General features: G+C 40.5%; 1 protein-coding gene across 1 annotated transcript; it reads right to left on the bottom strand.

Moving 5' to 3' along the window:
• Nucleotides 1–222: 222 nt before the first annotated feature.
• Nucleotides 223–25,211, bottom strand: PANK3 (pantothenate kinase 3). Its single transcript, XM_075442008.1, has 7 exons — nucleotides 25,097–25,211; nucleotides 15,693–16,045; nucleotides 13,649–13,902; nucleotides 12,833–13,009; nucleotides 11,346–11,469; nucleotides 8,106–8,231; nucleotides 223–6,709 (listed from the first exon to the last, which is right to left on the bottom strand). Exons 1-7 carry the CDS (start codon nucleotides 25,122–25,124, stop codon nucleotides 6,659–6,661), a joined length of 1,113 nt encoding a protein of 370 aa, XP_075298123.1. The 5' UTR covers nucleotides 25,125–25,211; the 3' UTR covers nucleotides 223–6,658.

Below are 25,211 nucleotides of genomic sequence, written 5' to 3'. Positions count from 1 at the left end.
ATTAAATGTTTTTAAAAACAGGACCTGAATCTAAGAACTGTGAAATATAGGCTTTTATTAAAGGGGAGGAAGAAAAGAGCATAACCGTACCAGTTGTTTCCTTAGTGTAAAACCTGACGCAACAACTCCCAGTATGAAGTATCACAGCAATTTCTGATGCTGAAGGAAAAAAAAACACACCCAGAAACCTCTCCCCCCAAATCCACAGCTGGAGGCAAACAATGAACAATCTCAAATTATTTATTAGGAAAAGACAGAGTACTGTTTGAACATTCATACAGAGCAAATGGTAATAAAACCAGGAAAATAAACTCTAAAAAGTAGGCCCATCACAGAGGAGTTGGGTTATGACAAAGCAAATGCAACCCAAACTTCATCCATGCAAACAAGCAGTAAAGAATTATTTACAATTTTGATGGGACGAATTACAGCACTGGCCATATTCGGGCCCCAATGAAATTACTTCAGTGACGTATTAAAGGGATCTAATCTGTACATTCAATAGTGAGAATCTATAAAAAGAAAAATAATTTAAACAATTTACAAGAGCTGTATTAACAGGTGACACAAAGGTATTAATTGTAATTTATGAATAGAAATTTGTAGCGCATATTTTTACATCACATCTTCAGTGTCAGAACAGTAAACAAGGAAGTGGAGACGTAACGTGAGTGCAATGTAATCGAATAAGGCAACTTAATCAAATGGCTCTTCAGAGAACTTCCATCCTACAAGGGTTTACAACTTGTAAATTTGCCTGCCCATTTTGCTGACTGACTGAAACAAATATGTGAAGACAGCAACTGGCGATTAGAAGGCCTCCACATGATGAGACAGTAGAGGGAAAATTAAATACTCATTTGTTACAATGCCAGAACTCAGAAATGTAAAAAAGTGCAGATTATCAAAAGCCCTCTATGTATCCTATCTCTGTAACATCAACACAGTAATTTTCATGTTCTAGATGTCATAATTTAATATGTCTCAAAATACTAATTCACTAGTTTTATCGTTGAATTATTTTGTAATGCAGTCTGAAACTAATGTACCTCCTCCCAAAGCTTTTATTTACAAAAATGTTCTTAAATTGATGCTAGAAGTACTGTGAAATGCTAGCAATTTATAGCAAAGATTCGCAACTGATACACCATATTCCAGTTATTTTATAGGCAAGACTAAATAATACATTTAACTTTTAAAATTATTTTAAATGGGTATTTTAGAATTTTCAACAGCTTCCCCAAATGCTTACAGTAATGGCCGATTTTCGAAGTTTTAGCAGAGAACAAATGCTGGTCTTGTTCTGCCCGAAACTATTCGTTTCAATGGCTACAGTGACAAAATAAGATGAAATACAACACTGAAACCCAGCAATGAAAAGTCATCCGTACCATAACACGCAACTGGAATGTTACGGGCCTTACAGCAAGCAGCACAGGAAGCCAAACCTGCCAATGACTTGCCACATTAACAAGTCCACACACCCTAAAAAAACCTAAAAGGAAACTTGAAATAAGGCCAAAAAAAATATCCGCAAATGATAAATTCTAAGTATGTCAAAAGGACCAGGCCATAAATATTTTATTTACAATTTCTGTTTAGCATCTTTATTTTCAACAAATGATTTAGCACCAGCAGGAATATGCGAAGCAGCATTACTGTGTTCCCCAGGCAGAAGACCTCCAGGCCAAATCTTGCTCATTAGTTTAAAACAGTCCCCATTTAAGAAAATCATCTACTCAAGTAACTAAAGTGAGCAGGATTTGGCACTCAGTTATGCAAACCTAGACTGCTCAAACATATTCCATTAGCACATTAATAATTACAAATATATTACAGCATCTTTTGAGATGTTTTCAGAAAGTGTGTTTTTAAGAATACTTAATATGCTTTACATGTGTGAAGTAAACAAAACTAATAAAACAGGCTTCTTTGCAGACTTTTTTTAAACTTAAAGAATTAGTAATTTTATCACAGATGACAGAACACTGGTGATACACTTCGGAATATATCAGTAAAACTTACAGAATGTAAGAAGGGAATTACCCCTCTACACTGTGACAGAGCACTTATTTCTCTCCCATGGTCATGTCTGAGGACTTACTTCACCCATTTTACCCACGATTGTTCAGTCTTCCCCCTCTCACTGTGCGTTAACGAGAAACCGAAAAATGAACACAACCAAACCAGTAACTGTACGTGCCAAGCAGGCTCCTAGTTCTGCACCGTGACCTATATAGGTCTTGGTCAAATACTTCTAACCTGACCCACAGATTTTGGTTCACTTTTTAACCTAAGCAAAGCTCTACTACATATTACATGTTTTTAAAGCCTACATTAACAAAAAAGCCCAATATAGTAAGCCCTGTCACTAGGGAAACACTAATCTCGTTACGTGTGCAAATGGACTCAGGATGAAAAGCTGACCACAACCACCTCAACAGAATCGCACTGACCTTCATCTCTGTCCTGAACTCAACTTAACTGTTTCCTCAGGGTTACAGCCATCCAGTATCCAGAATGCGAATAGTGAAAGTGAGAACGTGAATAGTGAAAGTGGTATTTAAAAATAGGTTGAATGTAAATTTAGGCATTAATGTAAGTTAGTGACTGAATTCATAAGACACCATCTAGTCTTCAAGCAGCACAGATTTGGAACTAATTAAAGTGTCTTTTATCTAGAGCAAATGTTAAAATCTCACTGTTATTCTGAAACATTTAGAAATGAGAAATTATTGCAACTTATCTGGAAGCAGGTATTTCCCGAGGACCTATACTGGATAGAGACAAAGAGTTCGTATTACAGCCCTTAAAGGCAACATAATCACCTTGCATGTATACTACCAACAACTTAAATGCAAGTAGGAATCTCACAGTACCACTGAAGGAATGTTTAATCCATCATGAGAAGCCAGAACTGAACTTCTGCTCTTAACAGACAGGCTGAGAGTAAGTGGGACAGTGTGGTCTCATATTCTTTCCACGCTGTAACTCTCAAATTACGAACAGAGGTGTTGGTAGAATTACACAGATGCTTGCTTGCAGAACACTACAGAGAGGGAAAGATCTTCAAAAGGCAGGCCAGATGTCCGAACACCCTTTGAAAATCTGAATCAAACTATAAGACGAAGAAAGTATATCAGTGCTGCTTCTCTCTGAACTGATAAATTTATTGAGGCTTTACTAAAATAAATGAAAAAGTGTTCATAATTAAACCTATGCTAGCTTCAGTGAAGAATGCTGAGGATGTGTTCATTCCAGCTTGCTAAACATTCAAAACGTACTGCAGAAGTTCCCTCTTGTTCAAATAGCAGTTGCCCTAGGTAGAACTAGGAAGGTGAAAACAGTGAAGTTTAATAGCCATACCAACTTGGAATAGCTTCATCTAAAAAAGAATTTCTTTGGCAGAAATAATCTGTAGCTATCCGACTAAAAACTTGCATGATTCTTCGGGAGATACTGATACAATAAAAGTGTGCATAATACTTATAAAGACCAAGCTGGAGGGATGAGACCAAGAAATGCAAAAGCATAACCCCGAGATAAGGGCTACAGGGATGGGAAGCCAGAAACCTGGTGCTGTTTTCCTGCCATCTCTAGCTAGACTGGATTAAAGGGATCATCTCCACGGCCAATAAAATTATCTGCTATTTCTCTGGTAAGCAGCACTGGTTTGGAGACCTCATGGATAAAGTCCCAGTATCAGCAAAGTTGGCATTATATGAAAAAATTAAAAGGCACTCGCACGGCTGATTGAGCTGAAAACGATTACACATTCAAAATGAGCTTTACATTTACTTTAGAAAAAGAAATACCACACGTTTCCTCTAGAGAAGTGGTTCCACTTGAGAAGACAACAGTAGCCCTGAGAAAACCCCGAATTTTCTCTACTGTAGTATATCACACAATCAATTCATTCTAAAGATGCTTCAACCAGTTAGCTTTGAGGAAAACAAACGGCAAGGGTGAAAGTAAAAACTGAAATCAGGAAAAAGCAAGTTACTCCAGTGATTTGTATAAAAGAAACAAGCCTTTTCAACCTATTTAGAAGAGAATGTAGATGAAAAGACTTTAAGGCTTATCTTGCAACCACTTGTGATGCCTCGCATTTCTACTGGTGGTAGAGTCAATCTCTGGAGACACTAGTAACAAGTTCTAAGCTGAGAAAAAGTGAGATGAAACCCAAAGACGTGGCTTCAACATAGGACCCCTGGGCTCTACAGCAGGGCTTGAAAACTTCTCTGGGTGCTCTTGTAATGAAGTAGCAATTGTGCTGATAAAACTAGCAAAATAAAGCAAATTTTTTAGAAGCTCAAGGGAAGTAAAACAGAGGTAGGGCATACTTCTTGATTCTTACAGTAGTTTCTATACAGTACAGCTATTCAAGAATTACTCCATTAATTTATTCTGTAACTCTGTACAATTTACCTTAAAAAAAAATGTATCTTAGGTCATACCAACTTCAAATGGTTTAAACTAACCATGGTCATTAGGTAATCATCTTCTACAGATGGTTCTGGTTAAATATACAAGTAACTTCTAACCACTGCTCGAAGATCAGCTCTCTTTCAGTATCACAAAATGAGAAGTGAAGTGGCAATAAATATGGGCTAAAGGAACTGTTTCTAATCAAGCTGTTGTACGTGTCTCAAAGTACTCTGCAAGAAAAACACACAGCTGGCTTGCAAAATTTTCCGGAGGCTGTAAAAACATTCAGAAAATTGAGTTTTTACAAAGTTTTTTAACTAAATAAAGGTTACTTTCTACAGTCAATTGTAACTCAAAAGGAACAGTACACAGCATTTATAAAGACATTCTATAAAACCATATTCACTTACTTTCTGAAGTGCTCTGATTTAGCATTAGATCAGTTGAACAGTGCGTGTAATTTTTGTTTGGTTTCTTAGGTCTAAAATGAAACATCAAAGCAAGCACAATGGAAACGCAGTATGAGTACCAGGAAAAGCAACAATAAATGGAACTGCATTTGTGATTGGCATTGGGCTTAACGAATTGGCTACTCCCAAGTTACTGTACTCTTAAAGGACCACAGAAATCATCTTTAAAAAGCCATATGGTGTTAGTATGGGGCTTTGAATTTTAAGAAAAGAAAGAAGACTGAAAATAGCAGAGAGAGGTTTCTAACCCACTAGGCGGATGTGTCTGTGAATACTACACAGCCATGCTGTGGAGCACTTGAGCAATTGGTCCTAAAAACACGTTAAAACCCAACATATGAATGTGTTCTAGTCTGGTTGCTCGTCATGCACTTGTAATAAATATCTAACATTAAAATTTTATCATAAAATTGAGTAGCTCTTTAGTTCACAAGGAGTCATACAGCTAATGACTGTATAATACTCTTACAAGTTTAAGATCTCATGCCCTGGCTTCAGGACTAAACTTATTACAATAACCACAACTGTAAATTTTAAAAGTATGCAGAAAAACCCAAAGATCAGTTCCAGAGTATAGATTTTATCCCAAGGCCACAATTTGATGAACGGTTCCATATTGCAAGTGCACTAAATATTGGTCCGTTTGGTGCTGCAACACAAACTCTGATACTGTCCTCAACTTCCAAAAACAAACTTCCAAAAGCAAGCTAGCAACCTTTCATTTTCAAGACCTAATTACATTCTGATCAACTCTTGTAAAATTAAGGAGAAATCGCATTTTCAAATTAGCAGGATGGGGCAGAAATGTTCCACACCTCCACAGCAATGAGCCAAAGCATCAGAATCATGATGTACCGTATTTAGTCTATTTTATAAGGATTTGTTCCAGTTCTCTCAGGCTTTGTGGTACCTTTACAAATAATGATGTACGATGTCAGAATTTATAAGACACCAAAAAAGATACAAGGCATTTTGGAAGTCATATCCTCAAAAACAAAAATTCCCCACCCCCCAAAACCTGCCTTCATTAATTGCTTTTCCAAATCCAGCCAAAGACAGAGGGGATCTTCCCAAAATACCAGGTGCATCTTCAAAAATTTTTGGGCAAGTGAATATCTTCACAAAGCCTTCAAAACATCAACTGCTTAATCTGCTGCTTTGGCTGATTTACTTAAGTTTCTATTCTTCCCACTGAAAATCAAAGCATTGATATTATTTCCATTACACATAAAAATAAAATAATTACTATTCTTACTGTGGGAAGTAATTGCCTACAGTTTCCTCATCTTGTAGATAGTACCTTACTGTTTTTAAAGTTCCTTTCTGTAAGTACAGATGGGAAATTGCTCTCATAACATAGTGTAAGTAGTGAGAATAATTTTTCCTTCATCAATTATATGCAAAACCTATGGGCCTAAAGTCTCAGGAGAAAGCTTACAATATTTTCACACTGAGCACTTAAAGGATTGGCGTTCCTTCTTCTGGAAGCTTGTTTTCAGAGGATGTATTGCATGTTGAAAGTTCAATACTGGCTACATGTATCAAAGAACATAAACAAGATCCCCAAACATTTCGCTTTTCAATGCCCAAGACAGTGAAAACCTCTTCCTCCCAATGGTGATCTTCAGTAGCTCATCATTTCTTAAAATCAGTTACAGAAAATCTGCTATTTTCTTCTTCCCTCCCCAGATTTAGTTCCCGTTGCCATAAACAAGCGTCGTTCAGGTGGAAAATAGTTCAGTGTAGTGACATCTGGTATCTCAACTGAAATTTGGCAGCCCAAGAAGAGCACCAACAGCTCCAAAGTACCCCTGTTGAAAAAAAAAAAAAAATTTCAGGTTCAAGTAGGGTGTTAAATTCTGCACCAACCACGCTTCAATGACAACAAAGCATCTGGTGGACCAATGCTACAGAAAGAACACCATACACTTTTAACGTACAATCTTTCATAATAATTTTCTAGAGCTTTGCAAAACAAACATTCTGCCCTTCTTATCTAACTTCGCTTTAGGGATTTCACCCCAAGCTTTCCCATACACTGCAGGACTTCCAAGACATGTATCACCGACTCCTAAAGCATAGAGATCAAGTTTGGTTTGTTTTTGCTAGAGGAGCTGTGTATTCTGGCTGCCAAAGGATCTTCAATATCCATAGCAACGCTATTCCTAAGGTACAAATCTAAAATTTCTTAAACTAACTGCACCTCACATTTAAGTATTACGTCCAAATTTCAACACCATTTTTGGACTGTATACTTACTTGCACACAAAGAACCACATTCTCCCATTGAATTACTTTTCCCCTCTGGGGAAGCAAGATGTTCCCCCTCCCTATAACTATGAAATATAGAAGTGTTTGGAATTTATACTTGATCAAATGTAAAAATTTAAAATTTATCCAAGAAGAATCTGAAGGGGGCAGAACAAACAAGAAACCATTCTTCTATTACTGCAGACGCTAGCACCAAGACGGAGTAGTCAGTCTCAGGATAAGCAATAAAGGAAAATAGTTGTGAGAATCAGCTGAAGGGGAATAAATGTAATGCTGTAATATTTGCAGACCAACAAACTGAGGACAAAAATTGCCAGCCCACTGCCAAGATAGCTACAAGTCTGCCAGCTGTTGCACCTGTAATTAATACTGGTTGCCTATATTTTAACCAAAAGAGGTCAACTCTCTCAGCATTCCATACTGATCTAGACTGCAGAAGCTGCCCAAAAGCCGGTTAGTCTCAGAGCATAAAATCACCACAACAACTTTAAGGTCCATCTGTGGCCGTATGAAAGCAGTCCTTGTTAAAAGCAGTCTCAACTTTCAGGATGTTGCTCAAGCTCAGCTGAGCACAATATCAGTATTTCAAAGGCCCAAGCTTTAGATCTCCCTATGATCTTTTGAAATACAATACCTACTGTTGCTTCCACCCCAAAACCAAAGTAAGACTGTTTAACCCTCGTGCAGAGCTTAACGTTTTCTTGTCCCTTGCCAAAAATCTATAGCATGAACTGAGATACCCCAAAGCAACTGACGTACTCCCCTGGCAGAGCGTGCTGTCCCCAGAGACCCAACACACCATGAGAAACCTCCTCGTCTCTTCAGCGTTTACCGAGTACTTGGCGTCTCATGATATCACACACGTGAAAGCTGCTCACACAAACATTTTTGATTTATGGTAAAACAATACACAGGGATAAACGAACCACAGCATACCTCATGTTCTAGGAACAAGGCCTTCAACTGGCCTTTTGACCAGTAATCCAGTGCATATGCAAGAAGCTTCATTGACAAAGTATTCACACGTAAAAAATTGCCAACAAACACAACTCTGTTTATTTTCTAAAAATAAGAGAAAAAACAGGAAAGGAGTAAGTATTTACACTGTTTAACAGAGCTTTGAAAAAATAAGCTATGAAAGAACAGACTGTCTCGAGCAAGGGGAGGGGGAAGATCAAACCAATCCACAATTAAATAATGGTTTCCAAATTTAAAACATTTTTTGGGAAAAGGAAGGACCATGCAACCCTGAAGAATCAGAGGACTTAATTTACAGAGAAGCAGCATTTGTGTTCAAATTAAGTAAGCATTTTCAGTAACTAAGACAATGAAACAGCCCAGCTAAAAACTAAATTAAATGAAAAATACTTATATTTGGTAGAGAAGACTCAATGCCTTCATAGCCCTGTACAATGCTGCTTGATCCATATGCAACAAGGCAGCACTGTAAAGAAGCCGAAGACAGTAAGACATAACAGAGACGTTCCTTTCATCTTCAGACCTTAATATACCTCAGTATAGGATTAGACTAAGACTTCAATACCAGAAGTGAGCTGTGAATTTTAATCAAGTCAAATGTAAAAAAGTGAAAATCAATTAATTTTCCACGTTCACTGAAATAAATCCAACATTATGTGGCAATTAAATGACACAAGAGCAAGAACCAAAGATAATTTAATTGTGTTAGTGCTAAACATAGTGCTTAAATAAGCACTTAATTGTCAGATGAATACTCGTATCGGAGTTGCTACAAAAACTAGTCTGACAATTCAACCTGTATTCAAATGACTAACCTGCAACTGTTTTTCACCATTTTGATCAGTTCACAGTGATGACAAACACACTGTTAAGCACCCAAACATAATTCTACTCTACAGCAGGAAGCCGAAATAATTAAATCCATTTAATCTTCATATGGCAGTTCAAGACATTAGTTTGTGGATCACTATGAACTATTTCTTACAATTTGTAATTCTGTGATGCAGTTGGAATTAATCCAAAACCAACCTTGGAACAAAGCTGATTTGTGCTGTTTCGGAGTTCTGATTTGTACTAATTTACCCTCACTCTTCAACGTAAATTGCATACATTTGCCTCAGACTCAGTATGTAATTTCAACTTCATCCTCATTTTAACTCTTTTGTTATCAAGCTTTGCCATAAATGAAAAAAGCCACAATTAGCTAAATACCCACAAAATTAACTTTCTTCTCCAAGACAGACACAAGAGAAAGTCAGAGAAGGAAACTGAGGGAGAATTTGCAATATTAAAACCAGAGAAATATATTAGTCTGGCTCCCAAGCAAAAGAAGGGTTACTTCAGCTGCCAAGGTTGTTGAGATTTCTGAGACTATCACCTCCGTGGATTTTAAGCAGAGCTCTAAATACAGTTACCTTAGTCTTATCTAAGAAAGCTGTTACTAAACCTCACTTGTTGATAATGAAATGAGGAAATCCCTGGTGCTCCAACACCCATACCTTCTATGCTTCAATTCAGTACTCTTCCATAGATTTGTGATTGTCCATGCTAATCATATCGAAACTGAAAGCATACTGGTTCTGTTTAGCAGAGCTTTGAGAAATAGAAGATTGCAGGAAATCATCTCGGTATCAACCAGTAAGAAGACAGGTGTCAAAACAATTTGAAGTTTCAAGAGTTGGTAAAAATTAATGCTTAACTAGAAGCAAGGCTTTCTACAAGCTTTAATCAGAGAATAACTTCAGCTTGAAGAAACTGCTGGAGGCCATGAGGTCTTGCACACTGCTGAAAGCAGGTCTTTCCGCAACTTCAACATTTTAAGTTGCTTAAGTCACAGGTCTTGAAACTCTTCAAGGAAACAAGAGTCTACAGTCTCCGAGTCCATGTTTCAGGGCTTAACAACTCTCATTGTGAGCATCTTTTTTCCCCTTATATCAATCAGAATTCCCCTTGCTATAAGTTCTGTCCATTGCTTCCTGTCCTTCTGCTGTGTGTTGCTGCACCTGGCTGTGTCTTCCCTGTAACCCTCTCCAGATAGTGACAACCATTTCGGGCTTCAGCTTCTTCTTCCGGCTTAACGCCAATCCCTCAGCGCCTGCTCATACATCAGGTGCTCCAGTGCAGGGCCCTGGCTCAGTAACCTGTCTGTTAGACTTGTTCTAGCTTGCCAGTGCTTCACTTTTGGTGATGGTGGTGCTTGGGGAGGAGGGAGAAACAGGTCATGCCCAAAGGACCACCTCCCCTGACCTGCTGGCTATGTCCTTGCTCATGCATCTCAGCACAAGGTCCGCCTTCACCGCTGCACGTGTACGCTGCTGTTTCACATTCAGTTCAACTTGTCCGCCAGCACCCTCCTCTCTTCTGCAATGCTCCTCCCTAGCCAGTCTGCATCCCACCTTTTTCTTTTGCCGCGAGGATGCTGTCCTGGAAAATCAACAAGCTATTCTGGGCTCCTTACGCCATTAGGACAATCTCCCACAAGATCCTGCTTCCTAAATGCCCCCCAAACCAGAATCCTGTTCTACTCAAGTCCATCTACAGTCTCCATTCTGCTACGTGCCTTCTTCACTTTCCTCAGGACTTCAAACTCTACTATTTCAAAGCTGTCACTGAAATCCCTGACCAGTTCTTTCACCCATGAATAGCAGGTCCACCACCACACTTGCCTCGTCAGCCTGCCTAGCACTTGTGTTAGAAAATTGTCCCCAGCACATTAAGGAGTACGGATTGCTTGTGATCTGCCATGTTACCCTTCTACTAGAGGTTGGGATAGTCCCCCGTGAGAACCAGGACTTGCAGATCCTCTTGTATCCCATGCTGCACGTGTTTGTGTACAGAGACTTAAGGTGGGTCCAAAGTCATCCTGCTTTCACAGGCGGGCTTCAAGTCTTTTCACCACAACATCCTATGCTCCCTCACTTGTATGCAGGCTTTGGGCTCCACTCCCTAACACAGCTAGTTTGAAGCCCCCCTCAACAGGTTACCCTCCCCATATCCAAAGATATCCTTGTCCCACTTCTCCAAAGACAGGCAAAATATTCTGAACCAATTCCTAGTTCTTTAATACTATATTGATTTCTTTGTTTCATTTGAGGATGTACTAAAAGGTTTAAAATGATACATCATTTTAGCAATCATTTAACGAGAAACCAAATAATAGACCTATAGACAGATCATTTGCTTGTCAGAAGTTTTTACCTCATTTACTGCACACATCCGGGCAATAGACCCAATGTTATTGGTGATGGTGACCAATATGGCTCTTGCGAGATCTTCTTTACTAACAGACTCTCTCTTCTCTTTGTAGATCATATTCCCAAAACTAGAACAGGAAAAATTTCCATTAAGTGCAAAGTGATTGATTTATGTGCAGTTGAAATAATCTCAGAATGTGATTTTTATGCTATAACAGAACTTAAGTCTCATGTTTGATCTTACAGAGTTCCCTTTTCAAGTCTGTATTAAACAGTTTCACAGCTGGCACTACAATCCGTGTACTTCTTCCTTCACAGGAAACAGCGAATCTTGTTACAATAACAACCCCCAACAAAATATTTTTGTTTAGATCATTGACTTTCACAAAGAAGCATCTACAACAAAAAGTAGGCTTATTCTTAGGCAAGACTACTCTGCAAATCTAGTCACTGTAAACTAAGTCAAGACCTGAGTCTGACTGGTGAATCCTCCAACTCCTCGTGCCTGCTTCCTCACTCAGTATCTATCCAGCCCTCTATTCCAAAGCAGAAGTAAAACAGAGACGAACTGCCATTTAGGTTGTATAAATGAAAAGTTCTAGATTAAGACACTTCCATTACTATACACAGTAGATAATTTCTTAAAAATTATAAGACATGAATCCACAGCTATGCATGATATTTTACCACTAAGGACTCTGCCTTATCTAAGTCAGTTCAGAGACCCAGAATCCTGATTATTCTAAAACTCAAATAATCATTAAAGATCCTAAGGGTCTTTAAGTAAATGAGAATAAAAAGTACCTATACACAGAGACTGTTAAGATGTATTGACTAATAGTGTGAAGTTTATTCTTCTCACATTTCTTACGGGTAGAAAAGTGGTAACATCACCAATAATCTCCCCCAGTGGAAACTAAACTCACAGCTACGACAAAAATCCTCTGTAATGGCAGTAAAATACATTCACTGTCATGGTGCAAACTGTTTACATTTGACAGCTTTCATAAGTGAGGAAAGCAGTTAAAACATTATAGCAGGTGCCTGTACTGACAGCCACGTACCAAAAAAAGCAGAGTCTTTCCAAAAAAGCAAGGAGGTACTACTAGCAGCAAAAATGCCTTCTTCCACTCACCTTCCCTCTGCACAATGGCCCTACTAAAAGATTCTAGGAAGGCAAAAAGTAATCTGCTTTGTTTTCCTCTGCACTTTGCCCTTCCCACTCCTGTGATCACCTCACGTTCTGACTCATGTAAAGCTGTGCATGGCATATCACATGAGGTTTCTGCAGCACTTAGCCAGCAGGCACCTGCAGTTGCACGGGGCTTTAAATCTTCAGGAAGACTGAGTATACGTACTTTTAGGATGACAACGGAACTTCACTACAATAAAAGTTTGGAAAAAGCCATTTTCTCTGTGTTAATATTTTAAGTCTTGTTTCTGAAGCCCCCCAAACCAGTAAAAGAACCAACAAAAAGATCTCTTGCTTACCTGGATGCTACAGCCCATCCTGGCAAACCAAATCTTTCATAGTCTCCTCCATAAATATCTCGAACCAGCTTGTCAGCGTGTGTGCTGTCTCCTTTGGATGCCATTTCCAGAGCTTCTTCAAAACTTTCACAGCCTGTCAACAAACTGCATAAACCAAGAAAGGTCCCTCCACCTAGACTAAGAAGAAAGAAAACTAGTTGCTTTTAAATAGTATTTCCTCACATCAAAGACTTTTATGTCCGACTAACAAAATAAATAAACAAACCCTCCAACTTAAATACCAAGCATCCTGCTTTCTTGCTCAAGGTTCACTACACAAACAGCTGTCAAGAGAGTTAACATTTATATATCACTTACAAGAAGCTAACCATACACTAAGAGCCAACAAATAGTTATAAACTCTCAAAATGTACGCTGGAAGACACTGAATCAGAGAATAAATCCCCTAAATACCCACATCATGCCACTGATTCAGATCCTTGATCGTTTTCTGTAAAACATGTGGATGTATTTATTCGTATGGAGCAAGAAAAACACAGGCTCACTGGACACATTATCAAAACCTCAGACAAAATCTATAAAACTCACTACAGAGCACTGCTAGCATTCATCCATTGATAAAGAAAATCTCCTCAATAACAGAACTAGGGGGGTGGGCTTCAATGAATGCAGCTATAAATTAAAGATAAGATACTTTTCCATACTACAGAGTGAGGGAAGGGATAGGTGGGGGGAGTCAGGGAGAGGAACCACATGGAAAACAGCAGGCTCATTGTTCTGCACGAGTAACAACCCCAACTTCTGTTTTTAACTTACCTTGTTCCAGTTACTCTTTTATAGTTGTCTTTGGAATGGACTGATAAAATACTGACTCCTGAACCAATGTTAACAACGAGCAGTGGATATGGATCATCCAGGTTAAAAGGCATCTTTTGGCATCTCTCAGGATCTGAGGCATTTTCAAAATAATAGCACTCTGCCTGGCCGTTGAAGCTGACAGAGTCTATATACAATAAGCCTTTGACAAGGCAGTCAAGCTCATCCAGTTTGTGCAGCTGGAGGTTTCCAATCTGCATTAAAAAAGAAAAAAGGCAGTGTCAACACGTTCTAACATTGCTTAAACATGCCATAAATTTCTGAGTATATTTGTACTGCCTAACTCTCAGAAGCTACCTCGGGTGACTAATTCAGGAACTTCTATCCCACTATAAAGCCAACAAACAATTCAGAGGTAAATTCTGATCAGTTAGCAAATTACTCTGACTATACATCTAGGTCTCAGAATTAAACCAAGGACAGACAAGCAGTATAAATATCTGCTTTGGTAAGGTCAGAGACAACTTTTGAGGTACTCAGACATTAATCCATTGAAAAATTAGCAACATTTCTCCTCAGCCCAAACCAAAAAGAAGTCATCAAATACGCTAGAGGCCCCATCGAGTGTCATCTTGGTGAAACTCATCTGCACATCTTTTCAAGGTTTGTGGGTTTCCTCCCCCACCTTAGAAGCCAGCGATTTCTAAGATGTCAGCAGACAAAAAACAAGATAAGAACCTCAATGACATCGTACTAACTATCCTCGCAACTTTATTAACAATCCAAGGATCATAAGAAAAACCACAGGTCAGAAGTTCTACGTGACTTCAGGCTGGTTTCAGTTCTTCCTCGGTTTTGCACATGACATTATAAAGCAGCAAGACAATTTAACAGGTGCTGGGGATTCCCACAGGGCTGTACTTTCACACCACAGTTAATCCAATGTAACCCTGGGCTTTCCCGAAGAGTGGTCATGCTCTCTCCTTTATTGCAGCAGGGAGTTCCAACAGTTAGAGAGTCCAATTAGGCAGTTAATCCAAGAAAAGCGATCCATAAAGTCTCTCTCTGAACCAGGTGAACTCACGTCTAGCAAGCAGCCTGCAGTTAGATTACAAAGCTGCACAATCAGACCAGACTGCACACTGACACCAGTACCAGATCATGGCACTGCCCGTCCCCTCCTCTTCCCCCAGGTCCCTGCAGCTTTTCTTGCCATGGCACGACGGTGAAGCTTCACTGTTGTGCAGACCGGGGAACTATTCCAACATAAAGTATTTCCGTGGGGTTTTAGATAATGAATTGGTTCTGCTGGACAAATTGTGACCCTACCCCATGAACAGCTGTACCAGCCCAGCGCAAGACTGGCACAGGAATGGAAACACAAGCAGGTTTTTGAAACCAAATATTTTGTGCTATTGAAAGTCTTGTCTCTAGAAGCACAGGAGGTCTGCAGCCGCTTTAAAACTAGGACATGCGCACACTGGATACCGTGATAAGATTCTCAGTAACAACTATCTTTGGATAGAAACTGCATCTAAACAAATGATCAATTTTGACTATCAAGGGAAGAGTCAAAACACCTCAGGAAAATCCCAAACCGCTCTGCAGTTGAAAAAAGACTGTCTTTGAGATGCCTGTTTTGTCACAGATCTCTAACAATGCACTGGACTAAATTAGGATAATCCCACTCACAAACACTGAAAACCTATCAAACACTGCTCAGGAAAGACAAGCACCTCAGAAGCTTAAGCACATTTTCCATCAGACAAAACACAGATTAGAAAATGGTTAACTTCCATACGGGTGTCCTGCATTTCACTGCACTAATGGAAGTTTCTAAACAGCTGTTAGCATTAGATCTTCACCTTTATTACAACAATGTCAGAAAGCATATTTCTAGAATTTCATACTGAAGACTGAAAAATAAATTAATAACTAACAATCTTTGAGCATTCCACAGTTTTTCAAAATATGGCTTATTTTAACCCATCATCAGCAACGCTTTTAGCATCAGCTTCAGCACTAGGGAAGACAGGCTACCTACTGTGCGAAAGTCTTCTTCAAACTTGTAAGCACCACCGCCGGTGGCACAGAGCACCGTATGTAGTGTTGAGAAGTTTTTATTTCTTCCCATTTGGATAAAAGTAGGCAAATCATGAGTTGGGAATCGAATAAAGTGCAAGTTTCCTCTTCGAGAAAAAATTGTTAAGTCTTTCAGTTCGAGGTGGACATCTCGAATGCCAGTGGATCCATAGGCTACATTGGAAGTCAGGTATTTGCGGATGCTCTTCAAGCTTTCAACTTCCTCCTGCTCCTCCTCTGCAGTGATATCAATAGGTTCAAAATACGCAAGTTTCACCAAGGTTCCCCCAATGTCCATGCCAAACCATGGAAAAGCTGTGGAGATAGAAGAATTGATCGATGAGCTTTGTTGAAGAGCAAAAGCAATACAGGTAACTTCAGACTAAACCAATGCTACACATTTCAGCAAGGCAGACATTAACAAAAATCCTCACAGGAACAAAGAATTAGTACTCATTTCCATTACATACATGATCTTAAATATACCTCTGGCCACAGGTAAAAATGGAAAAATGAGCAACTCTGTTTACACATTTAAATGCTGTCACATGTGCTCAGAAAGCCCGACTAAAAACTCCCAAAACCACACATCTTCCACACTGACTCATAAACAAAATTCAACCTTTTTTTTTTTTCCAGAACAAAATAAATAGACTAAAATAACCTTCACTCCTAAAATAATAGTTTTGACATAGTTTAGCACAAGGGCTGCAATGCATACTCGTGAGAAACCAGGTTACGTATTATAACTGACAACAGCGGCAGGACAGGTGTTCCTCCTCTAAGTTATCTTTTGCTCACATAACACGCTCTGAGGGGAGCATTAATTGATTTACACATGTTTTAAAAATTGACACCGTTAAGATGCTCAGATTATGAAGCTGAAAAGACCTGTTCACCTATCCCTTGAAGCTAAAAAGGACTAACAAAAAGCACTACTAAGAAGTACATGTAAGATAGCAAATTAATATTACTGAATCTAGGTTCCATTTTTCTTTTTTTGTATCTTGGATAGGAAAGGGGAATTTCTGTACTACAAAACAACACTAAGCCACAAGTATTTTGCCTTTGTCACTCTTGTGGGATGACTGCAATTCCTAACAGCGATTCTATGGTTTATGTCATTTAGGACGATGACTTGAATATGCCTGTACCAATAAATCTTCCTAACCGTGTGTGGTGAGCAGATACTCAGCAACCCTACAGCAAAGGCATCATCTTCACCTGAGAGTTGTCCCACTGTTCTCCCAGAAACAGTGTTTAAAACTTGATTTGTAATTTTAAGAAAGATCCTGAACATCCAGCTGGGAAGCTCGTGCTTTTACTTCCTAATTGACACTACAACTTGCTGGGTTGTTTGGTGGGTTTGGGGGTTGATTGTTTGTAGGGGTTTTTGATTTTTTTTTTTTTTTTTTTTTTAATATTCTGTAGAGGTCCAATTTATTTTGTCGCATGCAATTCATATATTACTGAAGCACAAAACTCAGGAACAAAACCAAAAAGATGTCACAATGTACATCATGAGTAAGATGTAATCACGTTGGATTTACATTACCAGTGGGGTCTATCCTTGAGAAGAATGGCCTACCAAAATATTTTAATGTGTTTAGTCAAGGCTGGTTGCATGCCTGTTCATTTATAACATGAGTGTGAAAGTTAAAAATAAAAGAAAAGCTGCCGCAACTCTCAGGAAGGGATGTCCAGATAATATTGTCAGATACTAAAAAAAAAAAAAAAAAAAAAAAGACTGACTCAGTAACCTGACTCATCTTGAAATACAAAATTTAAATACAAGGATAAATTCTGTGAGTAAAATCTAGCTCCAAGTGGGAATAAAGAAGTTCTACAAAGTGAGTATCTGTTCTATAAAGCTGAGACCTAAGCGTAAGTGTAAGCACAGTCACATATGAATTGACTTCACAACTGCATACCTGACTTCTTTGCACTGTGACTCTGGACATAAAGAAAACTTGTCACTTTACTGTCTGACCACAATTAACTGACAATTTATTAAGCTATCTCACTAAGTTGAAGCCTCTTGTCGTAAACTATGTCAGAAGACTAAAACTGAAGAAGGGAAGTTGATTCACCCAGCAGACCAGAAAGTGTCTGTAGGAGTTAATCCAGCCCATTCAGAACTTAACTAGGATACAGCAAGCCAAGGACCACCCAAAACACGTGGGATTCTTCCTGCTCATTGGGCCTACTGAGTAACTAGGACCTAGCCTTCCTCAACAACAAGCAGGGGGAAACGGCTGAAAGTTCAAGTGACAGGCTTAAGGAAGATCTGGTGCAAGTCATGCCTGTTTGTCAGAAGATCCACTACATCCCATGTTAAACGATCCAACAGGCTTTTGCAAATACAGCACCAGTCACATCTCTAAAAATCTTAAGGTTTATGAATCTTGCATACCAAGTAAACAACAACAGTTAAACCATAAGGAAGTTTATTCCATAATTGAAATGCGAACACATTTTATGCTGAAAAATGGGATCATGCTGTACAGTATCAGTTTTCTGGGTTAACTGAGCGATCTTAACAGCAATTTAAGGATTTTGGGACTGACGAAATAGGTCAGTTTCCACCTCTGTGACAAACCCCAAGAAGTTTCACAATTTTCTGTTGAAAATTTGTCAAGATTTGGCTGGCAAGTACATTGCTCAAATTTCATTTGCAAAGTGGAGGAGTTCTGGCAAGCAACAGGGCCCACGTACTGTTAACTTACTCCTTATACCAGCAACCCAGAAGAAGATATTACACAAGGATTCTTGTGCATGTAAGCCACTCAACTGATTTATACACAGGTCTAGCCAGGAAATTTAAAGCCATTTTGTTCTCCAAACACAGAAGGGGATACACATACGTATATCCAGCAAGCGCACAATCAGTTGAACTGTAGCTGTGATTCTGGGACTGCAAGGATACAAGATTTATCCATGCTTGAGCTACCTTTAAATATTAGAAATACACTGATTCTACAGATTTAGAACACAATTGTATGTGGACACAGCATGGAAACCTTGTGAACTCTGCTCCTACTGGTGCAGCCTTCATATCAGTTTGCTTTGGGTGGATCCTGACTCAGGATCCATCTGATCTGGTTGCAGGGGGAATGGAGAAAACAGGAACCCATATGAAAACACCACTTCCTCTTCCATTTACTGAAAAAAGTGATTTCATTTGCAGGGTTAAAATAAGGCCACGGAGAGATTCAGGACATAGCACTACTCAGAAAATATACTGTGGAGACCACGCTTGAGTTTCCAGCAAGACTTCCCCTCCAGAAGGCAGCCAGGCTAATCGTGGCAATGGCTGAAGAGGACACACCCACCTTCAGTCACGCCACACACAAGGGCCCTGTGCATTGCTTTACACCACACATATGAGCACTCTGCTTATGGCAATGTTGCTACTCTCTGAGGCATGTCCAAAGCACAAGAGCTTGCACTCTTACGTATGGCATCCGCACCATATATACCAGCATCTGTAGCTGGTATAGTCCGTCAAATCCATGAAAAATTTAATTCTGAGGCAGTCTTGTATTTGAAAGCTGTCTTGGAACGAGACAAAAATAGCATAGAACTTACTTGGGGCTGAGAACATACAAATTATTCTACAGAAAGTATTTTTATTCTCATGTCTGTGGGTCTTGCTTCGAGTGAAAGATTTAGGAGCAGAATGAGAGCATCAGTCTTTTGGGAAAAAAAAAAAAAAGAAGATATCCCCAGACATCAGCTTGATCCTCATGGCAGTCGCAGTTAAAGAAACATGCCGGGATGAGATCAATACCAATTGCACAAGCTTCATTCCAAGCTTATAGTTCTGCAGATACCAGGTTTGAGGACTTGCGCAGCTGCAACCATCATTACACAGCTTCAATTCAAAAGGAGAGTCAACACACCAGCATTAAAACTGGGCTTTTTCTGCAGCTCTATGAGGATTTGGTCATTAAAAGATTCTTCTCAGCTCTTCCTCTTTATAACTGTTCTTATTCCTGGGAAGACTCTACAAAAAGTGATGCACAGCTCAGAAGTATTCCTTGCTGAGAATTTAAGGCTAGTCAAAGAACAAATCCAGCACCCTGTCTTTTCAAAGTTCAGCTCCTCTCTCCAGAGGTCAGATGCAGTTTGAAAAAAGAAAAGCAGGAATCAAGTGTTTTACTCAACAAGCCCAAATGCATCCGATAGGCTAAATAAAACTGCTTCAAAAACATGCTTTCTGCTTTTAGGAAGTTAAGCCAGGCTCTATTTAAGAATATCTAAGACATGTAGTTTTACCATCTGAGAAGACAAATATGTAAAGTAGGACACAAACTGGGAAGTCAAAACCCATATGGTTCAATGTGACACTTCACACCCAACTGAACTGTCTCCAACAGGACAGTAAGGAGTATCTCAATATCCAGCCTCCTTAATTCCAAATCCGGACTTTCTTTCACCCCCCCAGCTCTGCCAGAAGCCTCTGTGGTCCCTACACAAACACAGCAGCCAGAAACCTCTGCTATACGCAGCAGACTGCTCGGTACATAGCACAAAGATGGCTTCGGAGGCAACCTGGGGAGAGTTAAAAAAAAAGTAACAATGTTTAAGAGGATTCCCTAGAACTGCTTCCTGCAATGTAGCAAAGCACTGCCCGTATGGGAAGAGCGCTGTCACAAGGTGCTGGGCTGAAGTAACCATGTAGCAGTTCTCCCCAGTAAGAAAACCCATGCTGATGGCTGTTGGTTGTTTCTAAATTACTCTTCAAGCTACAGAGGGAGGCCTCATTCTCTTGTGTTGCACTTCAAGTTCTTGGTGTGCACAGCTTCTGGCAGCAATCTAAAGCTTACTTCTGTCTTATCGTATAAGGTCCTTCTACGTCAAAAGAAAATAATTACAGTAAAAACTCTTCCTCATGCCACTACAAGCACAAAGGTTGAAGCGTCCTCCTTTTCTACGGGTTCTGCTTCAGCAGAGCAGAGGACCTTTGAAGCTCTCCACCCAGACCACGTACTTGTATTCTGACTTTGTACACTCGTTTTGGGTTCAAAGCCGCAGGAAGTACACACTCATAGACTCAACTACTGCTCCCTTATTCAGTCAAGTATAAGACTCTTGAGTTTAACACTCTTATTTGTATTCAGCTTTTAAAGACTGAGAAACAGATTACTGGTGAACTCTCTCCTACAAATGTAATGACACATCTGAAACACAAACACCATTAAAATACTTCCCTCTCACTGCAAGATAAAATAACAGTCTGGGTCAACCCTGCATTACATTAACAAGAACCAAATTAACCAAGAACTATGAACACCACAAAAAAAAAAAAAAAAAAAAAAATCACAGCTGTCAGTGACAGCAGAGAACAGGCTACCAGGTTCTACCAGGTTTTGTGTCAACTTCGTACAAAAGCTTACATATTATTAAGACACAAGACTGCTGCACCACAAGTAGAAACATGGCTTGGGGAACAACTGCCAAAAGGTGTTGCAGTTTGTGATTCTATATTGGCTTAGATAGAAGCGAGCAAAATGGTCATGAAATCAAATAAAACTTAAGTTTATTTCTGTCAGCACTGCAACAGCTCTTTATGAAAGTATGCAGTACTACCAGTTCTGATGCACAGCACTTATAATTCAGCTCAGCATGCAGCCTTTGATAACAAAACTAACCTGGATCCCATTCTTCTCCGGTTACTGACAAGACAAACAATTTAACTACATACAGGTCATACTGAACTATTACACAGTTAGTGTTTATAAACACAGAAACTTAAACTAAATGTATCTTGCAGTCTCTCCCAGTGCGTGTCCCTCTGTGCACGTGCATACATTCTTATGCTCCCAGTATTTCCCTAAAACTTCTCCATACAGCAGAGTGAAAATTAATGGTAAACTCCAACACCTAGATCAGCTAGCGGTCTAAGGTGGCTAACACATCCAATGGGACAAGTCAAGAGAAAACACATTAGAGGTGGTAGAACTGCTACATCAAGTAGGATTAACTGATGGCGAGGCAGTGAAGTGCCTTTGCTGTACCCACACTACACAGATGTGTGCCTACGAGCCTCTACGGAGCAACATGGCACATCACGCATCCTTAGCCCTTGAGCCTCCAGAGAGCTTCTCTGCTTAACAAGTTCTGTAAAGGGTCTTTGGTTTAAATATCCCAAGCCTAGCTCAAAATAGATTTGGGCTGGACAGAAATAACACCCGAATTAAATGTTTCTCACACTTCCCTCAAGGGAGAACTCCTCCATCAAACTCTGTGAACTCGCCACACTTTCCCACTCAGCCACCTCTAATCACGCTACAGAAAGGCCATGCTTACCAGTGGGAGGACAGGTGCTAATCGGCAATTACTGTAACTGCTCTTCATTAGGTTTATCACAGCTACAAGTGCATACCACATAAAGCTAACACAAGACAAAACAGCACTGCTTTCGTCTTCTCCCTCCTTGCTCATCCTGTTAATTTTGTTGACATTTCAGCAGCAATCTCTTTGGGGATAGGTTTTTATTATAGTGAGACACAGCATGCAGAGGCATAATCTAACACTAACTGATGCAAACACAGTATAAACTGTGCCTGGCAGTATTAACCCGTAATCAGAAATACATTTTTCAACGGCAGTGAAATGAGATCCTGTAACATCTGCTATGGGCTAATAATCAGCTTTCAAGGACTAACAAGAAAATGCTAGGATACAGCAAGACTAAGCAGCAAATTCTACAAAAAGAAAAATCCATTTAAAAGAGATTCTCCAGCAACCTAAATGGATTTTTCATCAATTTGACTACTCAAATCCTGCATGGGATCACTGTGTCCACAAAGACTGCATGTATCCATAGAACCACATCAGAGAAATTAAACTTAAGATTTTCATCTTTTCTTTATATTGATACAGCATTTTGCAATGTATCTCTACTACGCAGTTCCATGCATTAATGTGTCGCAATTCGCCTTAAGGGAAACGCACGTATTTATTATAAGTAGTTTGCAAGCATGCAATTAAAAGAAACAGACTCTAAAAAGTAACATGGGCTATGTACTAAATATCAGAAGACTCTGCCTGTCCTTCCAGAGCTGAGCTGAAGGGCTGCCTGCCCTGTAGAGCACAGCACGCCAGCACTCTCCTCCTCCTCCCCCCGGGCTCCTCGCCTTCCCCCGCCAACACGCAGAGCTCTCTGGGCGAGTGGCTCCTTCCTCCCTTTAGACAGATCTCACACAGCAACGCTGCTGCGAGACTCTCTGCTCCCACATTCACCATCTCCACCCCCGAATAGCCTTTGGAAGTTTCTCTTAACAATTGCCAGCCACTCTCCCCCATAGGCTTTTCCTCAGAGGAGCTGTCACACATCTGCTGGTTGGAAGGGTTGTCTGGACATCATCTAGTCCAACCTCTCAGTCGCGCTAGCAGGAAAATTGTCATCGCTAGATGAAGTCAACTACGGCTATGTCCAGCCAAGACTTGAAAACCTCTGAAGTTTTTCAAGAATCCTCCAAGGATGGGGACTCCACAACCTCTCCGGGTTCCACTACTACGCTAACCACCTGGTACAAGGTTTTGCTAATCTGAATTTCTGTTACCCTCCCTTACAGATGATTAAATACTCACTTCACCTAAGAAACATCTACCTACTCAGCAACCATATTGAAAAGTGTCCACAACCATCTTAGCCAAGTCATTTGTACCTAGACAGTCTGAAAGTGGTACCGTGCGACCAACCCAGCTTTCAGGTCAATCTGAGCATGTAACCCAAATCGACAGCAGTATTTGGGCACCAAAGCTCCTGAACATCAGTGGACTTTGCCATCTTTGGTGCTTTTGTGGATCTGCTGCTCTTCAAACATTCAGCTGCTCTCCCACTTCAGTCAGCGTGACTAACCAGGAGCGGAGATCTGCAGAATGAGTCTAAAGTTCACTGCCTATGAAATCAAGCGCTATGGACTTTAAGAAAGACACCAGTTTCAAAATATGTTAAAGAGTCGAGATGGGACAAACAACGGAGTTTGACACCGTATTCTCTCCCTCCACCATTTACGCAGTTCCAATTGTTTCTGCTTCCCATCATAAAAAAAACAAAGTTCAAGTTCAACAACTGGAAGAGTGCAACTACAAATTTAGCACATTTAAGTAGTTAAAATTTCTTGATAACATTCAGCACTGTTATTTAAACACGAGGTTTAAATCCACCACTACAGAAAACAAGCCTCTGAGGCCCAGCAGAGACACTCCTGAAACGACCAGGTTTCTGCAGCAGAAGCAGCCATACTCTCACCATTTTAAACTACCAAACCCCTATATGTCTTACAGCCAATTACTGCCTCACAATCTTGATATCATTCCTTAAATATTACACCAGGGAAAAGAATGCTGTCTGAACAGTACTCTTTGTAAACACTATTACAGTCAATTCAGCAATTTCCACACACTGGCACCAGTAAGAGGCGACGGCTAATTGTGTGCTACAAGATGCACGTTCAGGGTTTCCTTAACACGCCCCGAGAAACAAAATATTTTCACAGGCAAACTCAGTCCCATGTCTATAGCTATTTCTAGAGCTACACTAATACTTCCCGTGTTAAATGGATGTTCGGTGATTTCCTTCTTGTTGGACTGCTCAAACCGCACACTTTCAACACACTCTTAACTGCACGCTCTTCGTAAGATGGGCATGTCATATGACTAACCGTAAGCCTAGCTCTTCAAAACTTGCCATCTTTTCCGTACCGTAACTCACCCTGAAAACAGGTCTGTAAGCATGACAAAGAAAAAAATGGCCTAGCTCCGCAGAGTATACTACCTGCATCCCTTTCGGCTAAGACACACCTGGGTAAGTTTGACAGGTGGGTTGACTTGCACAGCTGTGTAAACACCACCTGCACGCAGACTACTTCGATCCAGTAGTCTCTTCCCACAAAAAAAGCACTTTTGTTTGCACTCACCTGAGTCTGAACCATGCTCGCGCCCTCCAAAATAAATGTGGTAATCCAAAAGAATAAATAGTTAGAAATATTATTACAGCTGCACTTATTAAAGGGGAGCATTCAGCGTGCTTTAATGGAAGATCTGTACCCAAACATCAATAAGTGTTCTCTCTACAAACAACCCGCAGCCGGTCAGCCCTTCAGAGCCCAACCCGCAGCGACCCGGGCGCCCGCGCAGGCGCTGGGCACGCTGACCGGGTGCCATCGCCACCCAAGCCCAGCGCCCGCCCCGCACAACCCGCCCGTGCGGCCTCCCGCCCAACACGCCGGCCCGTGAGACCCCCCGAACCCCGCACCCTCCCCTCGCAGGGACGCGGGGGGTCTCGCCAGGCAGCTCCGGCCCCGCCGCCCCAGCCCGCCATGGCGCCCGCCGCCCCCCCCCACCCCGCCTTACACGGCTTCTTGGCGTCCTTGATCTTCATGGCGCGACGGCGGCGGCCCGGTGCGGCGGCCGGCCGGGGCGGAGGGGGTGGCTCTGCTGCCGCTCGCCTGACGGGGCGGGGACCGGC

Source organism: Opisthocomus hoazin, chromosome 23, assembly GCF_030867145.1.
Source record: "Opisthocomus hoazin isolate bOpiHoa1 chromosome 23, bOpiHoa1.hap1, whole genome shotgun sequence".
NCBI classification, from domain to species: domain Eukaryota; kingdom Metazoa; phylum Chordata; class Aves; order Opisthocomiformes; family Opisthocomidae; genus Opisthocomus; species Opisthocomus hoazin.
The sequence above is the reverse complement of the archived record's forward strand: the minus strand, read 5'-3'. Positions and strand labels throughout refer to the sequence as shown.

What these genes read in the sequence shown, in the direction of transcription:
- PANK3 (XM_075442008.1), bottom strand. Translation starts at nt 25,124, where the DNA reads ATGAAGATCAAGGACGCCAAGAAGCCGT. An exon ending in CAAGGACGCCAAGAAGCCGT is followed by an intron (nt 16,046 to 25,096) that starts GTAAGGCGGGGT and finishes CTATCTCCACAG; the next exon opens with CTTTTCCATGGTTTGGCATG. An exon ending in AAAAGAGTAACTGGAACAAG is followed by an intron (nt 13,010 to 13,648) that starts GTAAGTTAAAAA and finishes CTTTCTTCTTAG; the next exon opens with TCTAGGTGGAGGGACCTTTC.